At 32.0% G+C, this 27,270-nt stretch overlaps 3 protein-coding genes across 3 annotated transcripts in view; 1 reads left to right on the plus strand and 2 right to left on the minus strand.

Annotated features, from left to right (window-relative positions):
* Positions 1-2,906: 2,906 nt before the first annotated feature.
* LOC104810410 (9-cis-epoxycarotenoid dioxygenase NCED3, chloroplastic-like) lies at positions 2,907-5,103 on the minus strand. The gene has a single exon (XM_010536701.2). The coding sequence runs from the start codon at positions 5,008-5,010 to the stop codon at positions 3,466-3,468; it is 1,545 nt and encodes a 514-aa protein (XP_010535003.2). The 5' UTR covers positions 5,011-5,103; the 3' UTR covers positions 2,907-3,465.
* A 16,944-nt stretch (positions 5,104-22,047) lies between these two features.
* On the plus strand, positions 22,048-25,428 carry LOC104810411 (polyadenylate-binding protein-interacting protein 9). Its single transcript, XM_010536702.2, has 10 exons — positions 22,048-22,878; positions 23,228-23,338; positions 23,430-23,474; positions 23,705-23,777; positions 23,882-23,994; positions 24,105-24,164; positions 24,280-24,327; positions 24,460-24,528; positions 24,906-24,967; positions 25,081-25,428. The coding sequence occupies exons 1-10, from the start codon at positions 22,480-22,482 to the stop codon at positions 25,139-25,141; spliced, it is 1,041 nt and encodes a 346-aa protein (XP_010535004.1). The 5' UTR covers positions 22,048-22,479; the 3' UTR covers positions 25,142-25,428.
* A 709-nt stretch (positions 25,429-26,137) lies between these two features.
* LOC104810593 (putative disease resistance protein At3g14460) overlaps positions 26,138-27,270 on the minus strand; it is a 3,714-nt gene continuing 2,581 nt past the window's right edge. Inside the window, exon 3 of the mRNA XM_019202209.1 lies at positions 26,138-27,172. Within this exon, the coding sequence (XP_019057754.1) occupies positions 26,819-27,172 (354 nt within the window). The 3' untranslated portion in view covers positions 26,138-26,818. The remainder of the gene's footprint in view (positions 27,173-27,270) is intronic.

Consider the following 27,270-nt stretch of genomic DNA (forward strand, 5'->3'; position numbering starts at 1 on the left):
GGGAAAGAGGTTAGGATGTTCGTTGAGTTGGGGAAAAGGTCACCTTCTACTTTGGGTAAATAGTTATGAACAACTCATTTGTTGGTTCCAATAGATTCTCACCCTATTTCCTTTGTATTTTTAATCATAGAGTGTGGACCGCTATCAATTATATGGTGCTATACTCCTAATGCATTGCCACCGTATATTCGATATTTATTCCATTTCAGAATAAGATCCAATAAACTAATTGAACTACTCCTACTTGGCCTACTAAGTTTCACAACATTTTGGTATAAGTTTCCTAACCAAATCAATTTTTTTTTTAAGGTAAGGTTGCTTAATTTGACAAATCAAAGCGTGATGATCGCTGCAGCTAATCGAAATCTTATGCGCCTATGCAATCAATCACATATATATACTATTAGAATATATATACCAAAAGATGAGATGAGTCGACAAAAATTAGTAAGTAGCATCGGGACATGTGACCTAATATTTTGGGTAACTGAAATTCATGTGAATATCTTTTTTTAAATTTAATGGTTCGAATTCGGGACGAGACAAACGTTAAACGCCTCATGATCTAATGTTATATACCGGTCTGATATTTATGTATAGAATAATTTGAATTCAACTTTGATGCAGATAACTTATGTGTTTAATTTCTAATTCCACGTGGTTTTGACGTTTTTTTAACCTCCATTGATTGTCCAACCGAAACAAGGTGATATATATATATATATATACGAGTTGAGATTTATAAGGAGCCAAGACCAACCAAGTAAGTTGATAGAAAAGGACACAACTTCTTCCACATACTTAGAAAGTCAGAACTTAGTGAAAAGAGGAAACCGTTGATGCTTTAGTGGTCGTTGCAATGTACACAACAACATGATGAAATTGAGAATGTGTATTTGATTGATGGGATAAAAAGATTCCTATCTCCTTTCTCTCTCTCTCTCTCTTTTTTTTTTTTTGTGTTTGTGGTAATAATAATGGAGACAACACAATATTCCAACATGAATTTTGAGTGGATTTTTTTAAAAAAAAGGGTAGATAGTGGAAAATTAGCCCAAAAAAAAAAATCACGAAGAAGAAGAAGACCCGCCACGTATAGATGCAAGTTGCACAAAAATATAATAATAATTCTTTTTGACATTTTCATGGTGCTCCTAGCTAGGGTTCCTCTCTCTCTCTTATTTGGATCCTTGTGATTTGTGTGCCAATAATGAAAGAATGTGCTTTTGATCCTCAAGAATCGGCAAATGGAACGTATGCTTGGTGCTTCCTTTGCTCACACCCCTTGCCCCATTTCCCCTTATCCTATGCAACTCCAACACGTGACATTATTTACCGATTATATATTCATGTGTGGTTTCGTCTTATAATAAAATACTCATGGGCGGTTCAATATTTCTAATTCAAACCCATCTTGTCGTATATATGATTAGATAATACTACATGTAGAACAAGGATCTCGTGGCTAACATATCCGATGAAAAGTTCGTATTTTTTTCGCCTAAGTTCCATTTTTGTTCTTTTCGTTTCAATTTATAATCTTTGTTTTATGGATTTAAACTTCGAGATGGTGAATTTCCTCTCTCATTTCTTCTAGTTTCAATATTAGTATGCCTTCTCCAAATTCTTAAAAAAAGATTTGGGTGGAACTAACTTAATAGCATTGACGTATATTCCATTAAGATTAGTCTTCATTATTTATATTAAATCATATAAAATTGATAAACTTTAGCATTAATTTTATTTGTGATAAGTGTTCTGATAATACAATTTTCTAAATACGTCCTTAATTGTATCAATATAGTTTTGCAACCAAAAAAAAAATGCATGATAAGATTTAAAGAGTGTTTCTCAATCTCAAAGAAGACAATAACATCATATGTTCCTTAATCAAGGGAAGAGGATTCAAAGACACAAACAGTGTTTTTTTGTCCCTAACTAAAGGTGATACGATTACAAATCATAGCATGTAAATCATTGTCTGCCAATGACTTTGGAATCGTCTTAATCTTAATTAGTACACGGTAGAGAAATCCCTTTTGAAAGTTGACTTTTTTAAATAAATAAATAAAAGCAAAAGAGAAAAAGACTAACCCTAGCTATCAAAATTAATTCTGTAATATATATTATCCAAAACCAACCATATTGTCTCCATTGAAATTAATATTATAAAATTTTTATTTGAAGAAAACAAACACGTTATCTTTCTTTTTTTTTTCTTTTTGAAATTATTATTATTATTAATTAACCCAGAATTCCACTAATTGTGATTGGTCTCCACTGCATTGCCACTCATCATCACTGATATATATATCAACCAATACGGTTCTGCCTCTATAAAATACATTTTATTTCTATATAAGCTCATGAAAACGACGTGTAATAATATCGGAATTTATCTTTTTAGTGTGTAAATTCGATGAAGTCATGTCCAACTATATACGTACGTATATATGTATATACAGGTACATGCGTAAAGTTTTTCTTTTTTTATATAGCATTTTTCTACGTGGTTTGATTTCACTCGTTCGTTTCTCTTTCCCCTGTCTTTGTTACTGCATAATGTTAGATTCTGTTGCTGAAATTGACCACATGCATATATACATCTTCCATGCAAATGCAAATGCAAAATTGACTAACTAATTAATATAGCAATTATAAAGTTTTATTTGTCTCTCTCTCTCTCCTCCCATTGGACCGTTGGTTAGAATTGCATGCGTGAAATTGTACTTTTACCGTATAAATAAATAACTTAATTGTTCTATCTTAATTACTTGTTTGGTTTTCTAGATTACAGTAATAAAGAATTAATAATTAGAGACATGAATTCATAAATAACAGATAAATGCATATATATATATATATATATATATATATATACACATATGTGTATATTTCATTTTGGGTTTAATTTTCTATATACTTGCATTTTTAAGATAAACCAACATTAACGAGTGAAAGAATAAACAGAAACCAGCTGAGCTCCAAACGCTACCCTACTAAGCTGCAAGCTGGTCCCTCAACATCTTCCACATTTATACATTGACCCCGAAAAAACGAAAACTAACAAAAGAAACCCCAAAACCCAAAAACAGGGGAACGGAACCTCAAAAAGAAAGGAAAAACAGAGGAGCAGATTCCGGGGACGTATATGCAGAGCATCCCACAGGTAAATCCACTACCCTCCTTCTAGAAACCTTTATATACGTATATAGATGTACGTATATACACATAAACATACGCGCCACATACTCCGTATGCGTCGGAAATCACTCCTGCTTCGCCAAGTCACCGGCGCCGATGAAGGTCCCATGGAATCCGTACGGGACCCTCGATGGAAGTTTGACCGTTGCTTCGAGCTCCAAAGTCATGGCGTTGACTATTTGCAACTCCGATTTCCATGTCTTCTCGTCGTGCACGAAACAGAGGATGTAGCCGTCGTCTTCTTGATTCTCAGGCGAAGCGTCACACGGCAGAAACAGAGGCTCCCCCGTCGACCTTGGCGAAGCCAGAGACTTTCGGCCATGGCTCTGCGAGGGCGAGGTAAGCGAACCTCGTTTTCCGACCGAGCATGTTCCTGTTAACCATCCCTGCTTCGAGGTTGACCTGCTCGCTGTCGGAGATGATTGGTCGGCGTGTGGATTCACCGGTTTTCAGATTCAGCCGGATTTCAGACAAGACACTCTTGAGATTTTCGTCGGACTCGTTGAAAATGGAGTCCGGTGGAGTCATGCACGATCCGATCACGACGACCTCCTCCGTCTCCGGCTCTTCCCAAGCGTTCCAGAGATGGAAACAGAAGCAGTCAGGCGCATCAATCCATCTTATTCCTGAAGAATCTCTTGCATATTTGTCGAGAATCCCAAATCTCGAGACCTTGTTCTTGTCGTAAACCACCGGAGATCCACCTCGGATCATCTCCGGCAACTTGAAAACGACCTGTTGGTCGGGGATCACGACGAAATTCTCTGTAATGGCGAAATCGTGCATCATCGTGGGTTGATCGAGATTGACCTCGACGTCCGGCGATTTCGTCCCGTCCGGCGAGAATCTGAAGTACTTCAGGTAAGGCTTTGAAACAACGTCGTAACTCAACGCGAAGAGCTCGCCGGATTCTGGGTCGACCTTGGGGTGAGCGATCATGGTGGATTTGAGTTGACCATTGAAATCGTACCGACCATCAGTCTTCAAGTCAGCGGTCGGAGTAATTCGTACATGGTACGGCAAATCGTCCTCCGACATGGCTAATAACCGGCCATTGAAGTAAACCAAACCGGCGTTAGCCACGCCGGTTCCGTGGGTCGGGTCGACTAAACCGACCATAGCCCGAGCATAGAAGAGCATGAGACGGGCGATTCCGGTGTGACCGTGAAGCTCTCCGATGGCTTTGGGGAAAACAGGTCGACCCAATTCACGCTCCTGGACCAACCGGTTCGTCTGGGTAAACCGGCAAGCGTAGCTAACCGAACCGTCCTCGAACCGAATGGCGTGAACCATCCCATCGCCGTCAAAGAAGTGGTGACCAGCGACCGGCTCGTGAAGAGGGTTTGCTCCGTTCCGTACATACACTCCCTTGATACTATCGGGGATTTTTCCGACCACCGGAAGATTCCTCCGGACGGGCTGTTCCTCCACCGGCGCGAAGTTTCCGGCGATCTGGACTTGCGGGTCGGCGGTTTTCGGGAGCGGGTGGTTCCTCTCGTGACCAACCAACAAACTCTCCGCCGCGTCCAAAGCCGCCGCTGCCGCTCTCTGGAACAGATTGAGCTCCTTGTCGGATTCCTTCGTCGTTGTCGGAGTGACAACAGGAGAAGAAGACGAAGAGGTGTCGTGTTTAGGGAAAGGAAGAATAGAGGGAGAGTGGAGGGAAGATGAAGCACAAGGCTTGTGTTTTGTACGAGTCATGGGTACTGAGCAACAACCCAGTTCAGAGCTCGACGAGAATGGCGGCTGATGATTACTACTAAGCCATCTCCTCGACACCGTCGCAGTAGCCGATAACGAAGCCATTACTGTGTTTTTCCGACAACAACCTGGAAAATTGTTTCTTTTTTACTGTCTGGGTGTGCGTCTGAAGCGTATGGGGAAGAGAGATTGAGAAGATGAAGATGAAGATGAAGTTGGAGGGTATATATAAACCAGAGGGTGTTAGGGAGTGGGGGTGTGGGGCCCATGGGGGTTACCACGTGTTGCAGTGAGACAGAGAGATGGGAGTGAGTGGAAAACAAAACATTCAAACAAAGTTTTTTTGCACACTTTAAAACTCTCCCCCCCTCCTGTCTTTTTGGTCGTTGTGTTCTTTCTTGAGTCTCAAACCTTCCAAGTGTGTGGTTTGATTCACTTTCCATTTATTGAATATCATGTTTCATTTGTTATGTTTTTTGGATATTTCGGGTTTTTACTGAATTACTCTTTAGTTTAAATATTTCATTTTAAAAAAAATATATTAATTAATTTAAATATATTTATATTTTATTTATTTTTATATGAACTGAATTTATTATAAAAGAAACGAAATGACAAGTAGTTGTCCGATTAAAATTTCAAGACCTAGCTTTGATTTTCCGATTAAAATTTGTTGGATTTGTTATTGTTAAGATGTTAATAGATTAGGAGTTTGATTGAGCGATGCGCATATTTCCTTTCAGAGTTTATATTCCTATATAAGTACAGCTGAAGTAATAAAGATCGTTGTAATAGAAATTTAAAATTAATGCGATGTTATAATTTAAAAGTTTAGATGGGATAATTATTTATTTATAGTGTTAGGTATTTTGTGTTCCATTGGTTGTTTTATTCTTAAGTTTTGTAAGAGTTATATCAATTATTTTTTTTTTTCTTTTATCTGATTTGGATTCAAATTTTATTGAAAATATTTTTAAATAAAATTATATATTATTCCAAAGAGACAATTCTAATAGACCTGTTGTTGTCCATGTTTGGTATGCGATATTTACATTAAAGTTTCTTTTTTGTTTAACTGTTCAATAAACCAACGTGTCAACGTAATTTACGTTGTGCGGCGTAACCAAATAAATACATTATAAATAATAATAATAATAACAATAATAAAATGCACATTCACGAGGTCTTAGTCTCTCTCTCTAACCTCCGATTGGACCATTGTGTTCTCTCTCTCTCTCTCTCTCTATCTTTAGTGAGTTGAGTGTAAAGGACACGTCTTCAGCCCGCGTTTTGGCCTCATAACGTAGTCCTCCGCTGTGACACGTGGCTTTATCTCTGTCTGGACACGTGGCCTTTTCTCCTTCATGCTCACCGTCCTTTTCATTTCCCCTCCAACGCGCTCATCATATATTATTTATTTATTCTCCATCGGGTTCACACTTCCTTTTCTTTATCTAATTATTTTTAGGATTTTCAGTACAAAATCGAAATTACAACGAAATACCACATGCTAAATTCATCCCTACTCTATTCTGTATTCCAAATAATTGTGGAATAAGAAAATATTACTATAGTCATCTGAAATATTTACATGATTGATATTTTATTTGCTAGAAATAAAATTAATAGAGGACTAATTAATATTAGAGTTAGAGGTAAGCGTTTCAGAATTTAGATCGGAATTTTAGCGATCCGATTCGAGATTGGTTTATTCGGTACTCTAAAAATTATATCAAATTAGTACCGTATACTATTCTGTTCGGTTCGGTTTTGCCTCCGATATGGTTCGATTTCGGTTTTTATTAAAAAAAAAATAGATTTTTTAAGATAATTTTGATTTTTCGGGAATTTTATAGAATTCGTTTCGATTATAGAAAATTCGGTTTTATAAAAAATATATAATTAGAAAAAAATATCGAAATTTTTACTTTAATATGATTTGGTTTTTCAAAACGGGACCGAAACACTCACCCCGATTAATATATTGGTGGTGAGATAAGTGTTATCTACATCACTATCCATTAAAAAAAATTACACCAAGAAGAAACCTTCAAAAATAAAATAATAATAACTGGTTTCTTCCTAAGTTGGGGGACAAGTTACGATTCGGTATCCCACTCGGCGGCATTGGTTTTCATCTGTCACGTGAGTAAATAATACTCTTGTTTTCATTAGATTGAATTCAAAATTACTAATTAATATAATTTGCAATTTCGTATCTCTTTTTTATTCGTTGTATTTTCGATCATGTCAATCTAGAGATGAAATCCGAATTTTCCGTTACGATAGATTGAAATATTATATTGACACGTAAAAAAAATATATTATATTGACAAACCACGCGAATCACGAAATTGGTTTATTAATATGGCTATTATTATTATGTCGAAGATTTTTTATAACTTCATTTGATACATCTCTAAACATTATATCCGAACTGAGTATATTTAAAAAAAATATATGAATAAAATAATATGAAATATAATAGAATCATGGAAACAATATTAGATCAAAGGCTAATTAACTAAAACAGAAGCATTTAATATAGCTATAATAACAGACGTGTTAAAAAATTTTCCGTACAACATAGGTTTAACTACCATATCTTTCAATTTAATGTTGCATCACGTAGACAAATAAAAATAAGAAAAAAAAATTAAAGTATAAGAAAAAATTAAAATTGAAAGTCGTTAGTGGGATTTGTCTGCTTTGAATAGAGTCATTGATGACACAATTAAAAATTAACGGTTGATTCGATCATGCCATCCATTCTTTAAATTTATATTTTCATTAAACAAATAGTTAAATAATATATTATAAGTTATCGCCACGTCAGTTTTGCGACACCTCATCTTCCGACGAGAATATGGTGTGTATTTATTTATATCGTATTACTTTTAATTAGTTTATGCATCCATACATACATAGATACATACATTAATACATACAGATTTACGTGTACTGTATGCGCGTAATTTATATTTTCGTTTGTATGTATTATTTTCTTAATATATATTAGTTTGTATGTATTATTTTGTTAATTTCATTTCATGTACTTTACCTATAATCGTTGGTATGTTGTTCATTTGTTTCATCGGGCACCATGAGTGTAAAACACATGAATAATTATAATTTTTTTTTTTTGCGAATTAAGCCAGTTAAAGAGAGTAAATAAATTTGATAACGGTCTAAATTTCTCAGCGTTTTATACGCAACGTTAGTTATGGTCTTACCTTTCGGTTTATTAATTCTCAGCGTTCTTAAATACAATTTTGTTTTATTCACGATTTCCACATTTTTTTAAACATTGTATAAAATCTCTATATGTGTAATATAGACGACGTAGCCTATAATTTTGAAATATTTCTCAATATATTTTTTATTCATTTTTATTCAATAATCTAAAACACACATAATGAATATCTATTCATTCAACACAAAAAAAAAATCATGTGTACGGTAATACGATAAAATGTGAAATTACAGATAATATAATTTTAGAATTCAAATATTAGCATTTGATATCAGTATTTGCTGCAATAAAAAAATTGAACCACCAAAGGTTTTAACTTCCAAAGTTGACCACTCTAGAAAATACATGCATACGTGCATCGTTATATTTACATTGATCTCGTACCGGTATCAATAAAATTATTATTGATTATTTAAACTAATTTATACTAAATGTTTATATAAAATTAAAAAACGAAAGTTAATTTCAGTTCTAGTAAATCCGAATAATGATTTGTTTTTCTCCTATGGCCCCATATATACATTCCTACAAAGACACATTTTCGTTAGCAAACACGACATGATCCTGTTCGTGTGAATAGGATTGAAAGAAACACGAAGTGGATTCAATAATACGATGATTCTGGAACAAAAATTTGTCCAAAAAAACAAAAATCTAATGTCAGACTCTATATATAGATTAGATCAGGAGGCTCCACTGTTCCCTATTGGGTTTACGACACGTGTCATTTACCAGATTACAGGTATGTGCTCCAATTATACACTCTTAACATATATACTGTGCATATAATTGAACTTATAGTGTCACACCTTTGACATCTGCATCAACACATGTGCTTATGTAGCCATTTCTCCGGAATTTACTTGTGGAATTCCAATTTGTCCGACGCGTTTAGAATCGAACTTTCTATCTAATTTGAAAAATACCAAAATTTAATTGAATACTTTTTTCATAATGTTCCATTTTGAAATATTATAACTGAATCTGTCCATCCATTAACGAAATGGTAAGCAGATTTTACGTATTGGGAACGTGGCGGTTTGGCCTCTCTGTGAACACGTGGCGCTCTTCCATTGGAGCATACTTTGCCTGACGAGTTGAGAGAGGTCCTCGTATACATTCATTGGCACAATGGGTTATTTAATTTCCATTTGTTTTTTTTTATTCTGAAACATTACCTAATCTAATTATGTCTCATAGAAAACTAAAAAAATTCGAGTGAATATTCTTTTCTACCCTTAGATTTGAATACGTGATAAAAATATAGTTTGCATGTTATCTTATCACTAGACTATCCAAACTCAAGTTATTTTCTATTTATTTGTCCTTTTTTTGAAAAATATTTTCCATTTTTCTTTTTCTCATTTGTTGGAACAAGAAAAAAAATGTCTAAATTCCATTTATTTTCTTTCGGACATACGTTATAATGGATATTAATCTTTCAACAAATACAACTAGTATTATTGGACATACATATATACACGTATACAAATTTTGGCAAATCAATATATATAAACTATTGGGAAACGATAATCATAACGGTGGAAAAACCAAATAGTTAACTGGCATTGTAAAGTACCTTTCGTTAATATTTTTTGAATAAAAGATCATCATTTTTATAAAGGGGAAATGTCAATTATTCACTTGAATAATTGGATTATATTATAATTTGTGAGCATATATTTGTATATATGCATGGCATGGGTACGCATGTCTCCCACACACACATAACATGATACGTGTGTGTGTAAATGCATTCTAGAAGTGAATTCACATTTCAATAATGCATCAATAGATAGGTGTTGACTCGTATATTGCCTGCTTATATAGCTGCGTTTCTGTTTTGTGGATGACGATTCAAACGTAAATAACACACACAATATATGTATGTATGTATGTATGTATGTATGTATGTATGTATGTATGTATGTATGTATGTATGTATGTATGTATGTATGTATGTATGTATGTATGTATCCTTGTATGTATGTATGTATGTATGTATGTATGTATGTATCCTACCGCTAAAAGTTGATCATGCATCTTGTCCTAAATTGCTTTTTATTGTCACAATTATTGTTGTTTTTGTTTGATGTTACCACTTGTATTTCTTTTTGCCACATGTGCATCACGAGTCACAACCACTAATATCACAATGAAATAATTAGACATATTCATGTTAATTTTATCGACAATTGTGCATGCCAAGTTAGTTATGTAACTCTAATCCCCATATAATGAGGTAATTAATTAATACCTTACTATAATATCACATATATCATATCGTCACATAATATTATATATGTATATATGAATTAGTATAAAATAAATACTTTTTGTAGATACGATGACTAATCTTGCATATTTCTACATATTTTGATCGGTCACATATATGTATACAGGGTATATTTCTAAGATATCATTAATTTTAAATTTATTAAACAATTATCACGATTAAAATAAATAAAATCATATATAAATATCTGAACTTTTACAAAAACATCATATAAATATTTAAACTATAAAACTTTTATATAAATTAATATCTGAAGTTTTAAAAGATCCTACATAAATATCTAGATTTTTAAAATTTTCTCATAAACCCAAAAATCATGCATTTCTCATAAAATACATATGTAAAATACATGAATTTTGGGTTTATATGAGAAATTTTCAAAACTCTAGATATTTATGTAGGATCTTTTAAAACTTAAGATATTAATTTATATGAAAATTTTATAGTTTAAATATTTATCTGATATTTTTGTAAAAAATTAAGTATTTATGTGTTATTTTTTCATGAAATTGTGACTTTTAGAATTCAGTTTCTAATATGGAAAAAGTATTTATTGTCATATGGATAGCTTTGATAACCTCTTTTAAACTTCCTTTCACGGCATTTAATTTCTATATGACGTCGGATATTATACATTCCATATCTTGTTTTTAATTAAAAAAATGATAATGATGACGTAAAAGTAATTTCAAAATTATGTCTAATATAATTATGTTAACAATTTACTCTAATTTTAAATATCTCGGAAAGTTATACGTTTAACACAGCCATAAAACATACTGCAAAATATAACAATCTAGGATTAGACTACCTGTTATAATTTGTCTTTTTCTATTTAAACTAATTCATATAAAATTAATAAAAAGTAATATTCGTCTATTTGTATTCCAATAAAAATAAACTATAATTTTTTCCCATTCTTAATTGTATTATTAATAATAATCTAATATTAAGTTTTCCTAAATCAGTCATTACACACACACACACACACACACATATATATATGTTCCATTTTGAAATATTATAACTGAATCTGTCCATCCATTAACGAAATGGTAAGCAGATTTTACGTATTGGGAACGTGGCGGTTTGGCCTCTCTGTGAACACGTGGCGCTCTTCCATTGGAGCATACTTTGCCTGACGAGTTGAGAGAGGTCCTCGTATACATTCATTGGCACAATGGGTTATTTAATTTCCATTTGTTTTTTTTTATTCTGAAACATTACCTAATCTAATTATGTCTCATAGAAAACTAAAAAAATTCGAGTGAATATTCTTTTCTACCCTTAGATTTGAATACGTGATAAAAATATAGTTTGCATGTTATCTTATCACTAGACTATCCAAACTCAAGTTATTTTCCAACCCTGGTCCAAGACTCGAGAAGATTACGGTTGGAACTTGGAACGGAATATTTATTTATTTTGATATTTTTTTAGAATTTTTGTAGGAATTATTCCCATTTCCCATGTTATTGGGTTGAAACTTGAAAGGGGTGAGGAATCATGGAGATAGAAAAAAGGCTGCACATGATAAAACTAGCACTACCCACTTCAATAACAATAGTGACAATAACTACAAAAATGTTATTTTTTCTATATAACAAAAAAATAAATTATTATAAAAAATAAAACGAAATGGGCTTTTGCTTTGTGATAATGGGCCCACATTGTCAAATCTCTGTCTGTGGGGCCCTACAAAAGCTCCCTGAGGCCGAAAGCCCAGCGCCGTCCGACCAATGGGCGTTCAGCATTATAAGCATAACATAACGCGTGTATTATATATATAATATAGATATATATAGGTGACGTGTATCTGGGTTATAAAACTAAACGAATGGAGTCACATATAATTATATGGGTTATACTAATTTCAATACTCACTTAACTAAATACAAATTAATCACGTATTATTGTATTTTTAATATGACAGGTTAAATAATCTAATTCAGAATTATAGGTCAAGTTAAACATTTTTATAAAAAAATGTAGATTAATATGTAGTTATTATAAAGTAATTTTATTTTTTGGTAACTGGGTGTCATGTAACAAAGTTAAGACTAATATCAGAATCGAGAGTAAGCTATGTAGTTGGAATTACGTTTTCTTCCCCAATTTGCATCCGCCAAAGCTTTTTAATTAGAAAATAAATCCAAAAATAGTTACTTTTAATTTTAAAATAAGTCCTAAAAATAGCTAGTTTTTAATTAATTAGAAACAAATATAGAAATGTTCTTTATTGAAATTTATATTAACTTTTTATTTAACGTCAAGTGATAATTTTTTTTATTTATCTACATACATATTTTTAATTTAAATCTAAATATTATATTATGCATATTATAAAAGATATAATTGAATTAACCATTTATCTGAAGTACGTACGGGATAATTCTAAACAGGATCATCGGCAAATGAAAGTATTATCTTTAGAATCGGTGAAAGCTCATATAAAAAGCTTTGGATAAGATCATATTTAAAATCAAAAGTAGTACGTTTTCAATTTGGACGTTATTAATTTTAACGGCCTGACATCTCGATCGGTCCAAATTTCCGTATATAATAATGGATATATAACATAATAATAATACTACAAAATTCGATTATCACGTTAGGTTCAATTCAACGAAACCATTAACAATTTTGACAATCTATATATATATATATATATCCAACGAATTAAAGAACACATTCTCTACTGAAATTTGTATAATGATCATTTTAATATTACTAACTATATTTTATTAGAATGAATTATTTCCTCTATCTATAGCTGGATCTAGTTTGGTAACATTAACTCTAATTAAGATTAATCTTAATTATGTAAACTAATTTATATTAAATTAACAAAACTAATATTAATTTTATCTGTCTCCATAAAATCAACTGAGGTGTTCTATTTTTCTCATGGTATTATTACTAATCAAATAATAGCTTTTAGATATATCCCTTATATATATATATAATATATATATATCCAATAATAGATTTTTATATCTATCCCTTATATAACTAATCGATCGATTATTGCAAATATGCAATCCAAAATCGTGTCTACATCCATTAATCACAACACAGCACCATGATAATTAATAATTTAGTATAAATTAATTAATTAATTTTTTGGGGTTAGTTAGTTTTTTGTATTGTTAATTATACAAATATTTGTACCTAACTTTCTAATTAAATTTTATAAGCGCAATTGCCGGTCCACAATCATGCAAGTTTAGCTTCATACCATACTCGTGGGCATTTTTTTCTGTGTAGAGCTCGTGGATGTCACTAATTATTATTACAATAAATGCTTTATTTTATTATTATTTTTTTATATTCATCAGCATGATCTAAGAGATTACTTAAGCATTCAAAACTTGGTCAAGTCTTAAATAAATAAATAAACTTATTTATATTTTTATTATATTCTAAAATTTAAAGTTTTTCTACATATTTAAACTAATTCATTTATCATCATCAACAACAACAACAACAATAATGACAGTAATGAAATCTACTTATTTTTTAAAATACCACACACAGTCGTGAGTGGCTTTTTGGTAATTTTTCCGACGTTTATTTTCTTAATATAGTATTTTTTTTTGGGAGCCTTATCATTGTTATATTGATTTGTTTATTTAATCATACTTCTCGTAATAACAACGGTATGATACGGATTGGTAATATAATTTTTTAATAGCAATTGCAAATTAATCAAAGATTGTATGTATTTATAAATCAATAGAAGCTATTGGAGGTTGAAGGCTTTTATTTAAAGTTGTTCCACTTTTAAGGCATTAAACTATTCATGAATCAATCCATTCCTGTATTATTTATGTCAATTTTTTTCTAAAAAAAGACAGAAATATTATAATGATATAATAATTTTAAACATAGTAGATTCTAGAATTTTTATTTAAGAATAACTATACAAGCGCAATTATTTAAGGGAAGTACGTCCTTTTCATAATTTCATTAACATAATATATTATTTTTCTATAATCCGTAAATTCATCGTACCTTTAATCCAATTACATCTTTTAAAAGATCAGAAAAATTCGGACGAATACCCCTCCACACGTTTGGATTCAAATTTGGGATAAAAACACACTTTGTATACTTTTTTTACCACTAGATTAACCAAATTTGGATTATATAATATATTGTTATTTATCAAGTTTAGAAGAAAATTATTCTACACTAAATTAGTTATGTGTTATGATAATAATTGTATTTACCCATATTTTTCTGATTTTAAAATTTTATAAAGAAATTTACAATAATCTACTATAACATTTTAGCCCTAAATTCTTATATATATATTCTTTTGGATTATGATGCACTGACGTTGGGTTTCATTATTTTTTTTCATGCCACTATAAACATGATGCTTCATGCTAGGTTCCACAAGTGAATAAATATCCAGACATTGTTTACTCGCACTAAGACATGTGTGTTGTTTCTGTTTTGAGGCACAAAACATTTAATTATGTCAGATATTTTTCAAAGTCATCATCATCATCATCATCATCATCATCATCATCATAATGATAATAATAATAATAATAATACCATGTGGATGCCTCATATAATCGGTTGTGTATGTAATTTTTTATATCATTAAAAAAAGATAGATTTAATTAACTTAAGATATAAAGGAACAGAACGTCCACATTGGTCCGACTGTTCTCGTTGGGAGAAGACAAAGGAATATTATATATAATTAAAGAAATGCGTAAAATAACAGACATAGACATTCACCACTTCCTTATATGACTCATGCATTATGATTATAAACTCATCCAATCAAATTTCTCTTTCTGTCCCACCTCCATTTTCCTATTATATATATATATATATATAAAATATTTATATATTCTACTATATGTGTTGTCCAATCAATGCACGTCTTTGAATATCTGGTTGTTCAAAGATTCCAAATTAAACAAAAAGAGACAAAGAAAATAAAGTGTCTATTTCATTAATTAAAATGTCTAATTAATAACCTTGGATTGGTGGATATCATTAGGGGTGAGTTTTTCGGTTCGGTTTCAAAAAACCGAATCGAACGAACCGAAAATTTCGGTATTTTTTTGAATTGTATCATTTAAAGTTTTCGAGCGTTATATTTTGTATAGAACTAAATTTCCGAAACCGAACCGAACTTTATAAAATTTTTGAAAAATAGAAATTTGCTTAAGAAAATCTATTTTTTTCAACAAAAAATCAAAATCTAACCGTACCGAAACCAAATCGATCCGAATAATATACGGTACTAATTTTAGAATACCGAATAAACCTTCATGAATCGAACCGTAAAAATTTCGAACCGAATCCACAAACGTCCACCCCTAGATATCATATCCCGGACCATTTTTTTTTATCTCTTTCCTTCATCGGTCCATCTACAAAAGAGTAGCAAAATATCAACAATATTTTTGTAACTATATCCAATAGAACACAATACTAAAACTTTGTTCATAAACCATCTCATATAATTTTCATGAAAAAAATACAATATTAACACATCCAATAACTCAATTTCAACTGTGTATATATATATACACACGATAGCGCGTGTCCTCATCAAATACTATTTTTAAAATTCTTTTGTTAATGTAAAACGAAGATATTATTAATATCTAATGAATTTTGTATGTAACTAAACTTGTACCTTTTCAATATATTAATGATTAAATGTAACGAATTTGTTTTAATCTCGTTTATTTTCTCCAAGATTAGACAGGTGACATCACGAAAGCATAAAAAAAAACCGAAAGTGGACAAAAGAAAAGGCGTGTATGGTTATATATCGTTATTCACTTTGATGTGTAATTATGGAAAAACAAAAGTAAAAACGGGTGAAAGTGAAACCTGCCGCCAAAACGTACGGTACCGTTAAGCTGATGACACGTCGTCGCTTGGATATTTCGGAAGACTGTGACACGTCGGAGAAAACGTGTCTTGATCACCGAGGGTTGTCGCCACGTGTCCAACGTGATCGACGCGTTTGTAACGGTCATATAACCGACCGCGCACTTGATGAACTAAAAAGCTTCAATTTTTTGTTAGGATCTGTCTAAATTGACCTTTTATTTATTCAATGCAATGTATGTAATAATTAGATATTTTTTTATTATTAATTTTTCCATAAAATTAAAAATAAAAAAAAAAAAATTCTGGACTATCACCTCCCATTGGTTTGATGACACATATTTTATCTTTTATTACAGCAAAAAATAGCAACATCATTGGTGCTTGTTATGGCAGGTAATTGACCATAGAAAATACTAGTAACGAACTTTTGTACAACATTTATGCACATGTTTATATATATATATATATATTATTGCCATAATTTTTAATTATGTATCAATTATCGCTTATTTGTAATTAAAATTTAATTTTACAATATTAATGGATATTTTTTGTTCTTTCATGCAAAACATCATCGATTTTTTTCTTTTTTGGCTACCAAATGCGTTACAAACACGTACATAGTTAGATAAGCATTGTCATAGGAATGGAATAATGACTATATAGAAAGAAGATATTATCTTATTTATTATATATATGTTTTATTCAATACAATAAACTGAAGAAAAATAGAAGAGAAAAACAAATGGAATCGATGAAAAGGACAGGCCATAAAAATGTGTTTCACGTACTATTTGTGGTCAATTCTATGTTATTCTTTTTTTACTATAAAATATTTCCACATTTTAACATTTGTCGAAAATACATCATCATGGTCAAGGACGTTTCTAAGCACATGCTCTTGGAAGAGAGAGAGAGAGAGAGAGAGAGAGAGAGAGAGAGAGAGAGAGAGAGAGAGAGAGAAATTCCATTCCAAATTGGATAGTCTAATTCTTTTCGTGATAACAAAAGAAAAATTTCAGATGTTTGTGTTTGTTTTTTGTGTCGTCTAGAATATTTGAGATAATTCTAGAATTATATAATTTTTTTATTATTATATATCATATAACACCGCGGAAATGATGATATCATATAGAATTTTGTTTGAAGACATAATTAGATTACAATCACTGACAAAAAAACTAATATATGATCTGTTGATCGATAATATATATAATGATAATAAATACATGATTCTTTGAAAAACAAAAGTTAAAAAATCGGTTCTTACCATTAATGTCGTTAATAAGCAGGTAGAATCCGACGGTGAAGACTTAACGATGCTAAATTCATTCAATGGTGACATTAATGATAATGACTAATTCAAATATATCTTTTTTAGCATTTTAATAAAATTTTACTTATTTTTAAAATTTATATATTTTCTGCTATTTTTGGAATAATTGATACTCCCTCCGTTTCAAAATATTTGTAGTTTTAGTTTATTTTTCATGTTTCAAAATATTTGTCATTCTATATTTCCAAGATAGTTTTTTACAATAGTTTCCAATTTTATCCCTCCCAAATTCCAATAAATTATTAGTGATAACATTATTTTTATCATTAAATAAGGTTATATGTGTCTTTTTTTCTATTTTTTTAAAAAATGTGAAAAATCCTAAAACTACAATTAATCTGAAACGGAGGGAGTATATCAAATTTTTCTCGAAAATAAGATATGGCGTGATCCAATAATATTTCATCGGAAAAAAAAATTGGTTGGGCCACCGGGGTCCGGTAATACCTACGGTAGACAAAAGTTCAGTGGAAAGCAATTTTCTGATAATGGGCCATATATTAATGTGGCCCATATTAAGGCCCATTAAACTCTAAATGGGCTTTTATCACAACGCGAGTTAAAGCGCATACGTGATATTCCGAATATCAAATTCGGGGGTAAATTTCATGGCGTGTCCGTGTTTCCATGATTTTGAAAAAAATAATATTTGATCAATAACAATAAAATTGAAATTGAATTGAATATCAAAGTATAATGTTTTTTTATCCGAAAATAAAATCAGAAATAATAATCGAGACGACCACTTGGTACTGTTGACCTTGTCGGAACGATGTCGTATCGTACCGATGGTAATCTGACGTCCACGTGGACTTTTTTTTTGTATCCTTATTATATTGCAAGCATGCATGTAAAGGTACGTGGATGGCACGCGATACTCATAAATTTTGGATCGTTTTCTAACAATACGTGGATGCTCCAAACGTCACTACTTTACTAAAAAAAAATCGATCCATTTTCATAAAATGTTAATTAATATTCTCTAAGAATTTCGTTACTTTAACAAAAAATTTAATAAAACGTAAATATGTTAATTCGTCGACATGGGGGATTTTGGAATACTAGAAAACGTGGTTATGAGATAATTAAGCATATATAGTCGGGTAATGACGTTGGTTTTAAACACGAAAAATACCTAGTTAAATAAAGTAAAAATGACATTTTCCTATACGGATTATTTAAAATGTGACTTTTTCCTACACAAACTTTTAATTTGATAAAAAACTACACCAAATTACCAAATGTGCCAAATTGATACACAAACTACCTAATTTAACTGCAATTTCCTACACAATCCGAAAACGGTGTTAAATGTCCATTAACCGATGACGTGACATGCCACGTGGCGTCCGACATGGCACGCCACATGGGAAATTTTGCCATGTCAGTATGTCACGTCGGATTTTAAAAAAATATATAAAAAAATCCAAAAAATTAAAAAAAAACAAAAAAAAACAGATATATAAAAACAAAACAAAAAATCTGAAAAAAACTGAAAAAAATAAAAATAAAATAAAAATAAAAAGTAAAAAATACACATATATACATATATATTCATATCTATATACAAATACAAATATAAACATACATACTCCTATATATATATACTTATATATTTTTTATTATGTATACATATACCTAGGAGTATTTATGTTTATATTTGTATTTGTATGTAGATATATATATATATATATATATATTATTTTGTATGTATGTATATATATATATATATATATATGCATATATATATATATATATACATATATATGTATTTATATATATATGTATGTGTATATATATAAATATATTTGTATGTATGTATGTATATATATTGGTATAAATGCATGTATATATGTGTATATTTTTTATTTGATATATATAGATATATATAGATATATATATATATATAGGAGTATTTATGTTTATATTTGTATTTGTATGTGGATATGTATATATATGTATATATATGTATTTTTTATTTTGTATGTATATATGTATATATATACATATATATGTACGTGTATATGTATTTATATATGTGTATGTGTATATATATAAATATATTTGTTTGTATATATATGTATATATATTTGTATAGATGTTAGTATATATATATACGTATATATATTTTATTTTGTATATATATAGATATATTTTTATATAGGAGTATATATATTTATATTTGTATTTGTATATAGATATGAATATATATATAGGAGTATATATATATTTTTTAAATAGGAGTATATAGATTTTTATATAAGAGCATATATATATTTTTTAAATTTTTTCAAAATTTTTCAGGTTTTTCGGATTTTTTTTTAAAAAAAATCCGACGTGGCATGGTGATATGGCAAAATTTTCTATGTGGCATACCATGTCAGACGCCACGTGGCGTGCCATGTCATCAGTTAACGGACATTTAACATCCAATTCGGATTGTGTAGGAAATTGCAGTTAAATTGGGTAGTTTGTGTATCAATTTGGCATATTTGATAATTTGGTGTAGTTTTTTTTTTCAAATTAAAAGTTCGTATAGGAAAAAGTTATGTAGAAAAATATCATTTTCTCTTAAATAAATAAATAAACAAATAAAAAGGAATAATAATATATTTGTGTTATGTTTCATCAAAAAATTTATTTATTTCATAAAAAAATATATTTGTGTTATTATATACATATTTGTTTAATATGATAAAAGTATTTTGCTAATGGGACCCGTCCGTGAACGAACAAAAGCGTGTCAAGTCAACTTGCATTACGGATTTTGATGTCATTGTTCATTGAACTGAACGAATATATATTATAGAAATACATATATGTATATAACAACATATTATTTAAATATGGGAAGTATATTGTTATGAAAAAAGAGAAGAATATAATTTTTTGCCACTATTTTTAAAATATAATTTAAAAAATCACCTTGTCGAAAAGAAAACAACATCATAATCCCGTCAAGAAATCTTCTCAACAAACTAATATTCCAAAGCTTTTTCTTTTTTTTCTTTTGAAAATTTTGATATTCTTCTTTGGTGAAAATGCAAGAATATTTAGAAGCATGGTTGCATATTTATTATTCATTTGAAATAATTGTAAATATCATTATAAAATATTCAAGCAAACCTGCCAAATTATTGGTCTAATTCAAATTTAATTGAAATAAAAATAAATTGTGTTAAATACAAATTCTTAATATATGTAGAAATAATCATAAAGCCTAAAAAATCATTATTATATAATTATATTCAAACTAAATTCTATCTAAAAGATTTGATATATGTATTTTTTAAATCAAATCAGTCGATTTTAAAATCAGTCACATGGAAAAACAAAATAGCTAAAAATTGGAATATATAATAAATCTTATAAAAGAAATATTTTATCAATGAAAACCTAATTCAAATGGAATTTGAATTGATATAAAAAGTGTAGTTTATTAAAATTAAAAATTCACCCCCCTAAAATAACCAAGGCGATATTGAACCAAAATTCTAAATATATATTAATATTATATTTTGAAAATGTAAATTCTCGTGAAAGATAAATTTTATAAAGAACTAAGGAATAATAAAACAAACAAAAGGGATTAGATAACAAGTCACCGGAATCCCAACAAACCTAGAAATCCATGGAGTAGAAGAGAAGCAATTACGAAGGATAAATGTATAGTTCAAAATGGAAAATAAAAAAAATTGTAATACGGTATTTCGTATTTTCATTTTATATGTTTCCTTTTGTTCGATCTTTATATACATGTAAGCTAGTTAATTTGTAACTGTCAATTATTACACATCATACTATAACCATTTCTTTCCAATACCCCAAGTCGATCACTCTTTAATTTAGATTTTTGAAAAAAAAAACATATTTCTTTTTCATTTTTGACATTTTCAAAGGCATAAAAAACTTTCCCATTATGTATTTTTTTTTTCATTTTTAGATTTGGTGGATATAAAGTACTCTTTTTGTTTTGCAATTTGCCCCTTTCATTTAATTCCGTTGTAACCATTTCCTTAGATTGCGAAAACAATTTGCCTATATAACCGGCTCTACTGCATTCTCTCTCTCTTTCTCTCTATATATATATATATATGTTTTATTTTGTGGATTAAAATGAAAAATCAAATTGATTTTGTTCCAAATGATAACTGTTTCAAACAAAGCTCCACGTTATATGAAAAGCCAAAAAATATTTAAACTTCGGTAACGAGGATTTTAGCCGTTTACGATCAAATTACTTGACTAATTAAATAAATTGCAGGACACTCGTGGAGATGCAAGAAAATAATAGGGACTTATGTGTAAATAATCATAATTAGAACAAAAAAAAATATAAAATCTCTCTCTAGACGCATTCTCTCTCTCTCCTAATAAAAAACGAAGCTTTTTTTTACTCATGGAAGTTTGCGTCTGTGTATGCAGAAAAGGCTAAAACATAGAGAGCAGACAAAAAGGAAGCCAAAACCCATCATTCCTTCTTCTTCTTCTTCATCATTGCCACCGTCAGGATCACCGCCACAACCACCGCCATTTTGCCGCCGCATGCTCTAGATTCACTTCAGACGTCTAATCTGTGGGATTCGTTTCCTTTCCGGGTGCAACTTTTAAATGGGTCTCCATTAATCGTCACATTTCTGTATCTGACATCAACTATTTGATCAATTCTCCTATAAGTTTCAGTTTCGCGAGGGGAGGCCATAAAAGGAATAAAAAGTTCTTAACTTTTCCTTTCTCTGTCTCTGTTTTTGTGGTGAATTGTAAGTTTTTGTCACTTTTTGTTGGTGGGTTTGTTTTTGTTTTCGGTAATCTGATCCAATGGCTGCGGTTACTGAGAAGCCCACTGACGATGTCCGCGATGTCTGTAACAACACCGGCGGCGGAGACAAGATCATCGGCGACGGCGGTTGCGTCGGAGATGATAAGAACTCGAACGTCGAGTCTGAAACCGAAAATGTGCCCAAACCCGAGTCCGAAATCAAACCCGAATCTGAAATCAAACCAAAATCCAAGCTTGAGATGCAGGAACTCGTTGTGGCGATGTTCAAGACACTGAATCCTTTGGCTAAGGAGTTTTTCCCTTCTTACTACAACCAGAAGAACAATCACGAGGGAAAATTCAATCAGCTTCTGCCGGCTGATGATTTCGTGATCACGAAGAAGCAATCTGGCGATGAATTTTACTCTGACACCAAGAAGGACGGCAATAACAGAAGGGTAATCATTTTCTCCCCTCTGAAACTTTTTTTTAAATCGAAAATTTTGGATATATAATATGGCTAATATTGTAATAAACTAATCTGATCACATCAGTTTGAAAAGTGGCCGATGTTTGTTGCTTATCACCTTGTTTTTAGCTGATTTGCTTGTCAGTGATTCATCATCTGTATCCATTTCCATTAGTCTTTCAGTTTTCATACGATCTTTAGTTGTTTCTTTGTATTCTTGTAATATGTTTTGGATCTAGATGATGTTAGATGTCAGCTTTGAGTGATGGCAATGAATATTTTTGGCTTGCATGTTCATCTTGTTTCTCACTGATGATCTGAGTGTTTGTATATAACAGAGGAGAAATAACTATGGCCATGGGAGAAGGAGATTACCCGGAAGAGCTCCAAAGGCTCAGAGAGAAGACAGCATCAAACGAACAGTATATGTTTCTGATATCGATCAGAGTGTAAGTTCATAACTCCTTCTAATGCTTTCAGATAGATCGAAACGTGTATTGTTGTAACCCGAAAGTTCCTACTCGTAATGTTCGAATGTAGGTCTCGGAGGAGAGCCTTGCTGAATTGTTTAGCAGCTGTGGGCAAGTAAGTGGAAATGCATGCATTACTCAGTTGTCTCTGGTGATTCATTTCATTGCTGAATCGATCTTCGTATTGAATATGAATCCGGTGATGGATTCAGAAAAAAAGTTGGACGAATTCGTTACATTGACAGTGAGAAACGTCACATATAACATGAATCTGATTATGGATTCAGAACAGATGTCCTGAACAATATGCTTTATAAGCTCATCATCGGGTTTATTTTTTTGAAGGTTGTTGATTGCCGTATCTGTGGTGACCCACATTCCGTTCTTCGCTTCGCGTTTGTTGAATTTGCCGATGAGCGTAAGTGTTAGATGCTCGATGCCTAAAGCCTTTTGTCGAATTCCAAATCAGGGTCAGAGTAGATACACTCATTTATCACTTACAGAAGATTTTGTTTCCAACAGAAGGTGCACGCTCGGCATTAAGCATTGGAGGGACGACGCTTGGGTATTACCCAGTTAGGGTCTTGCCTTCAAAAACCGCCATCCTTCCCGTGAACCCTACGTTTCTCCCGAGGGTAAGATCAAAACAAATACAATGAAATGACTGCCCCTTTGACAAGTTTCTCACAATGTTTTCGAGCCCTGAAAACATTTGTTTCTAAAATGATTTCGGGATCAAATTCAGTCCGAGGATGAAAGGGAGATGTGCACAAGAACTATTTATTGCACAAATATTGATAAGAAGGTAATGCTTTCTTATACAAAATCTTTTCCACTCTCTCTCTCTCTCTATATATATATATATGCTATCTATTCGCCGTGTAGTTTTGGCCATGAAGATGGTTCTTTTATAACCACAGGTATCTCAGGTCGATGTTAAAACCTTCTTTGAATCAACATGTGGTGAGGTAAGAACACAAACCCAGATCAGAAATCTTTCCGAGCGCTACTCTTTTCGGGACAAAATATGGTTTTTATTACGTAACCGGGATCCCTTTTTTCAAGAGCAATGACATTGTTATGCTCTCTCTTCTTTACAGGTATCTCGGCTGAGGCTTCTCGGCGACCAGTTGCATTCTACTCGCATAGCTTTTGTTGAATTTGCTATGGTAAGCTCATCAATTATCACCAAAGTACATACTTAGTATCATCCAAACCCATGTGTTTTTTTTTTCCCAGTGGCTTGAGCTTTCTGTCTGAATTGTGTTAACTTCGCCTTGCATCTTCTTTTTTCACTGTCCTAACACATAAAGGAACATTGTTCAAGTGTTTTCAGATACGTTTTTCACTGATTATATCGTAAATCTTTTCTCGCACTCGTCAATCTTGTAATGATACAAATTACCGATCAGTTCAGATGGATAGCTAGCTATTATCGAATGAGGGTGTTTAGCTTTACTTGAACTTCTTTTTGTTTTTTTGGTTTTCTGTTGTTTTTTCGCTGCTAAACTCAAGAACCGATCTGGTTTTGTCTTTGGATGAACAGGCGGAATGTGCACTTGTTGCACTCAATTGCAGCGGAATGGTCCTAGGAAATCAACCTATCAGGTCTCTTTTTTCTTCACATTATGAGAAATTACCCTTACAAAGAATAAGCACTATCATCTGAAAATTTCAGTGCATAAACATCTGAACATTTCTGAAAATATTCCGGGTTTCAGGGTAAGCCCTTCAAAGACACCTGTGAGGCCTCGTATCATTCGCCCTCCATCAACGGACTAAGAGATCGAATCTTTGATATGTATGCCCTCTTGATCAGGGTTTACTACCCGGAAGAGACTTTTCGACGAACAGGGTGATGCAGCATTTCAATCTCTTCCGTGATTTTCTCTTTGGACCTTTTTTTCCCCTCTTTTTTAGCACTTATATCTCCAGTACTGTAACTGGAAAAAACACCATGGAAAAGCTTCTGATTTTGGAATTCTCGTTACTGTTTTGGCCTCGAGAAAGTTTCTCGACTGAGACGCTGTTTATCACGGTTATCAATGGAGTTTTCGGAGCATTTGGTTCTTGATTGTCTTTACTCTTTTTATGGGTGCTGCCATTTATCTAGAGGTCTCGGATACATTCTTCAGTCAGATGGATGAGCTGCTATCTTTTCCATTTAAGTCTCTCAGGATGTGAATGTATCATCGATCTTGTCTTCTAGCAACTTGAACCTGAAAGTCATGTCTGGTCGGACAAGTGGCAACTTTTCTGCATTCTGATTCTTGGTTCTGATAATACTTACCCTTTGATTCACCTCAATGACAATTGCCCCTGTGCATGTATAAGCGTGTGCGTATATATACACACAGGTTGTACATCAAGGCAACGGGCTGAATCCTGTAATGTAAGTGAACTGATCATCAAACACTAACTTGTACAACCTCAGGTTTTGGATGAGATTTTCCCTCTTGCATACTACTTCTGTTGTCCGTATAGTTAGTTAACCTGTTCTACATTTGCATTCGAAGTTACTACTTAGTCTGTAGTTTCTGATTCTTTGTGTTGCTATTTTTGCAGATAATGTAATCCGTTTCTTTTGAAACCCGAACAATGAAACCGGTGAATCTCTTTCCAGGTTGGGGAATAACGAACTGTTGTTAATCTCACTGGTATTCTCGGTCATGCCTCGCAACTCTGTTTCTTGTCCGAGCCATACCTGTCACTCCTTTTCAGGTCATACCTCACAATCACAAAGCACTCTGATTGTTCCTCTCAGTGAAACAGGTAAGACTGATTTTAAAGTCTGAAAGTTACTTCAGAAAACGGGCTTCATTCATTTTACACCGAAACAAGTACTCACATCTATCAGTAACCTAACTGTCCTAGGTTGTTACAGAGAAATTACAATCTTAAATTCAAACTTTAACCAGAATAAACTGAAAATAACCCACCAGAAACTGTCTTTAACTGCAACTTGTCTGACACCAAACTGCAACTGATGTTATCTTCTCGGAAACTTGAGCCATACATGCCAACAACTCTCACAATATTTTCTCAGTTTGGTTTCTGCATTTGTGGTTTCTGTTTTTGACACTTGAACAATACGATCCATGCATAAACACACAAAAACCCACCTGTCTCTTTCAAGGCTTCTTGATGTATTGATGCTACATGGATTCTGGTTTTTCCTCGATAACTTCACACATCAGAATAGGACTAACCTGTTTCAGTATCACCCTTCTTTTGGAGATTCAGAATTCGTTGGTTCAAGTTCTCTGAGACGAGTTTCGATGATCTGTTCTTGCTGGAGTAGGGCAGCTCGTTGTTGTCGTAGAAAACTCAACTGAGCAATTAGAAATTCTTTAAAATCACCGGGTGGTGATGTCAGTGTTTCATCATCCATCGGATGTGATATCGGGCACTTGGAGATGTGAACTACCGAAGGAGAGATGCCCTTTGGAAGCTCCCTTTTCAGGTTGGGCAAGAGTCGATGGCGAGTCTCTTTAGGCATGGGAAAACCCCGCCTGCAATATCCGGAGAGCTCCACTCTTCCCATCTCGGCATGTTGTAAAAGCTCAGAGTCTCCAGTGATTGAAACGACACAAGGGAAAGATCGTTTTCTTTATAGAAGAACTCATGACCAACCTTCTGCAGTCTATCGAATTTCTCGATCACTAGTTGTTTGAGTGATGGCAGCTGACCCAGTGGAGGCAATGACAGGCAAAAACCGCATCCACTCAAGTAGATAGACACCATGTTCGAGAACGAAGGATCGGCCAGCCAAGATGGGAAAAAATGCACCTTGATAAGACTCGATGACGAGCGTGTTCAGGTTCGGATTGGGTTTAAGCATAGCGAGGACCTCTGTTTGGTTGCAAGCCAATGCATCAACTCTACCAGGGGCGTATGGATAAAGCTCGGCA

The sequence above is a fragment of the Tarenaya hassleriana genome, unplaced genomic scaffold (assembly GCF_000463585.1).
Source record: "Tarenaya hassleriana unplaced genomic scaffold, ASM46358v1 Cleome18, whole genome shotgun sequence".
NCBI lineage: Eukaryota > Viridiplantae > Streptophyta > Magnoliopsida > Brassicales > Cleomaceae > Tarenaya > Tarenaya hassleriana.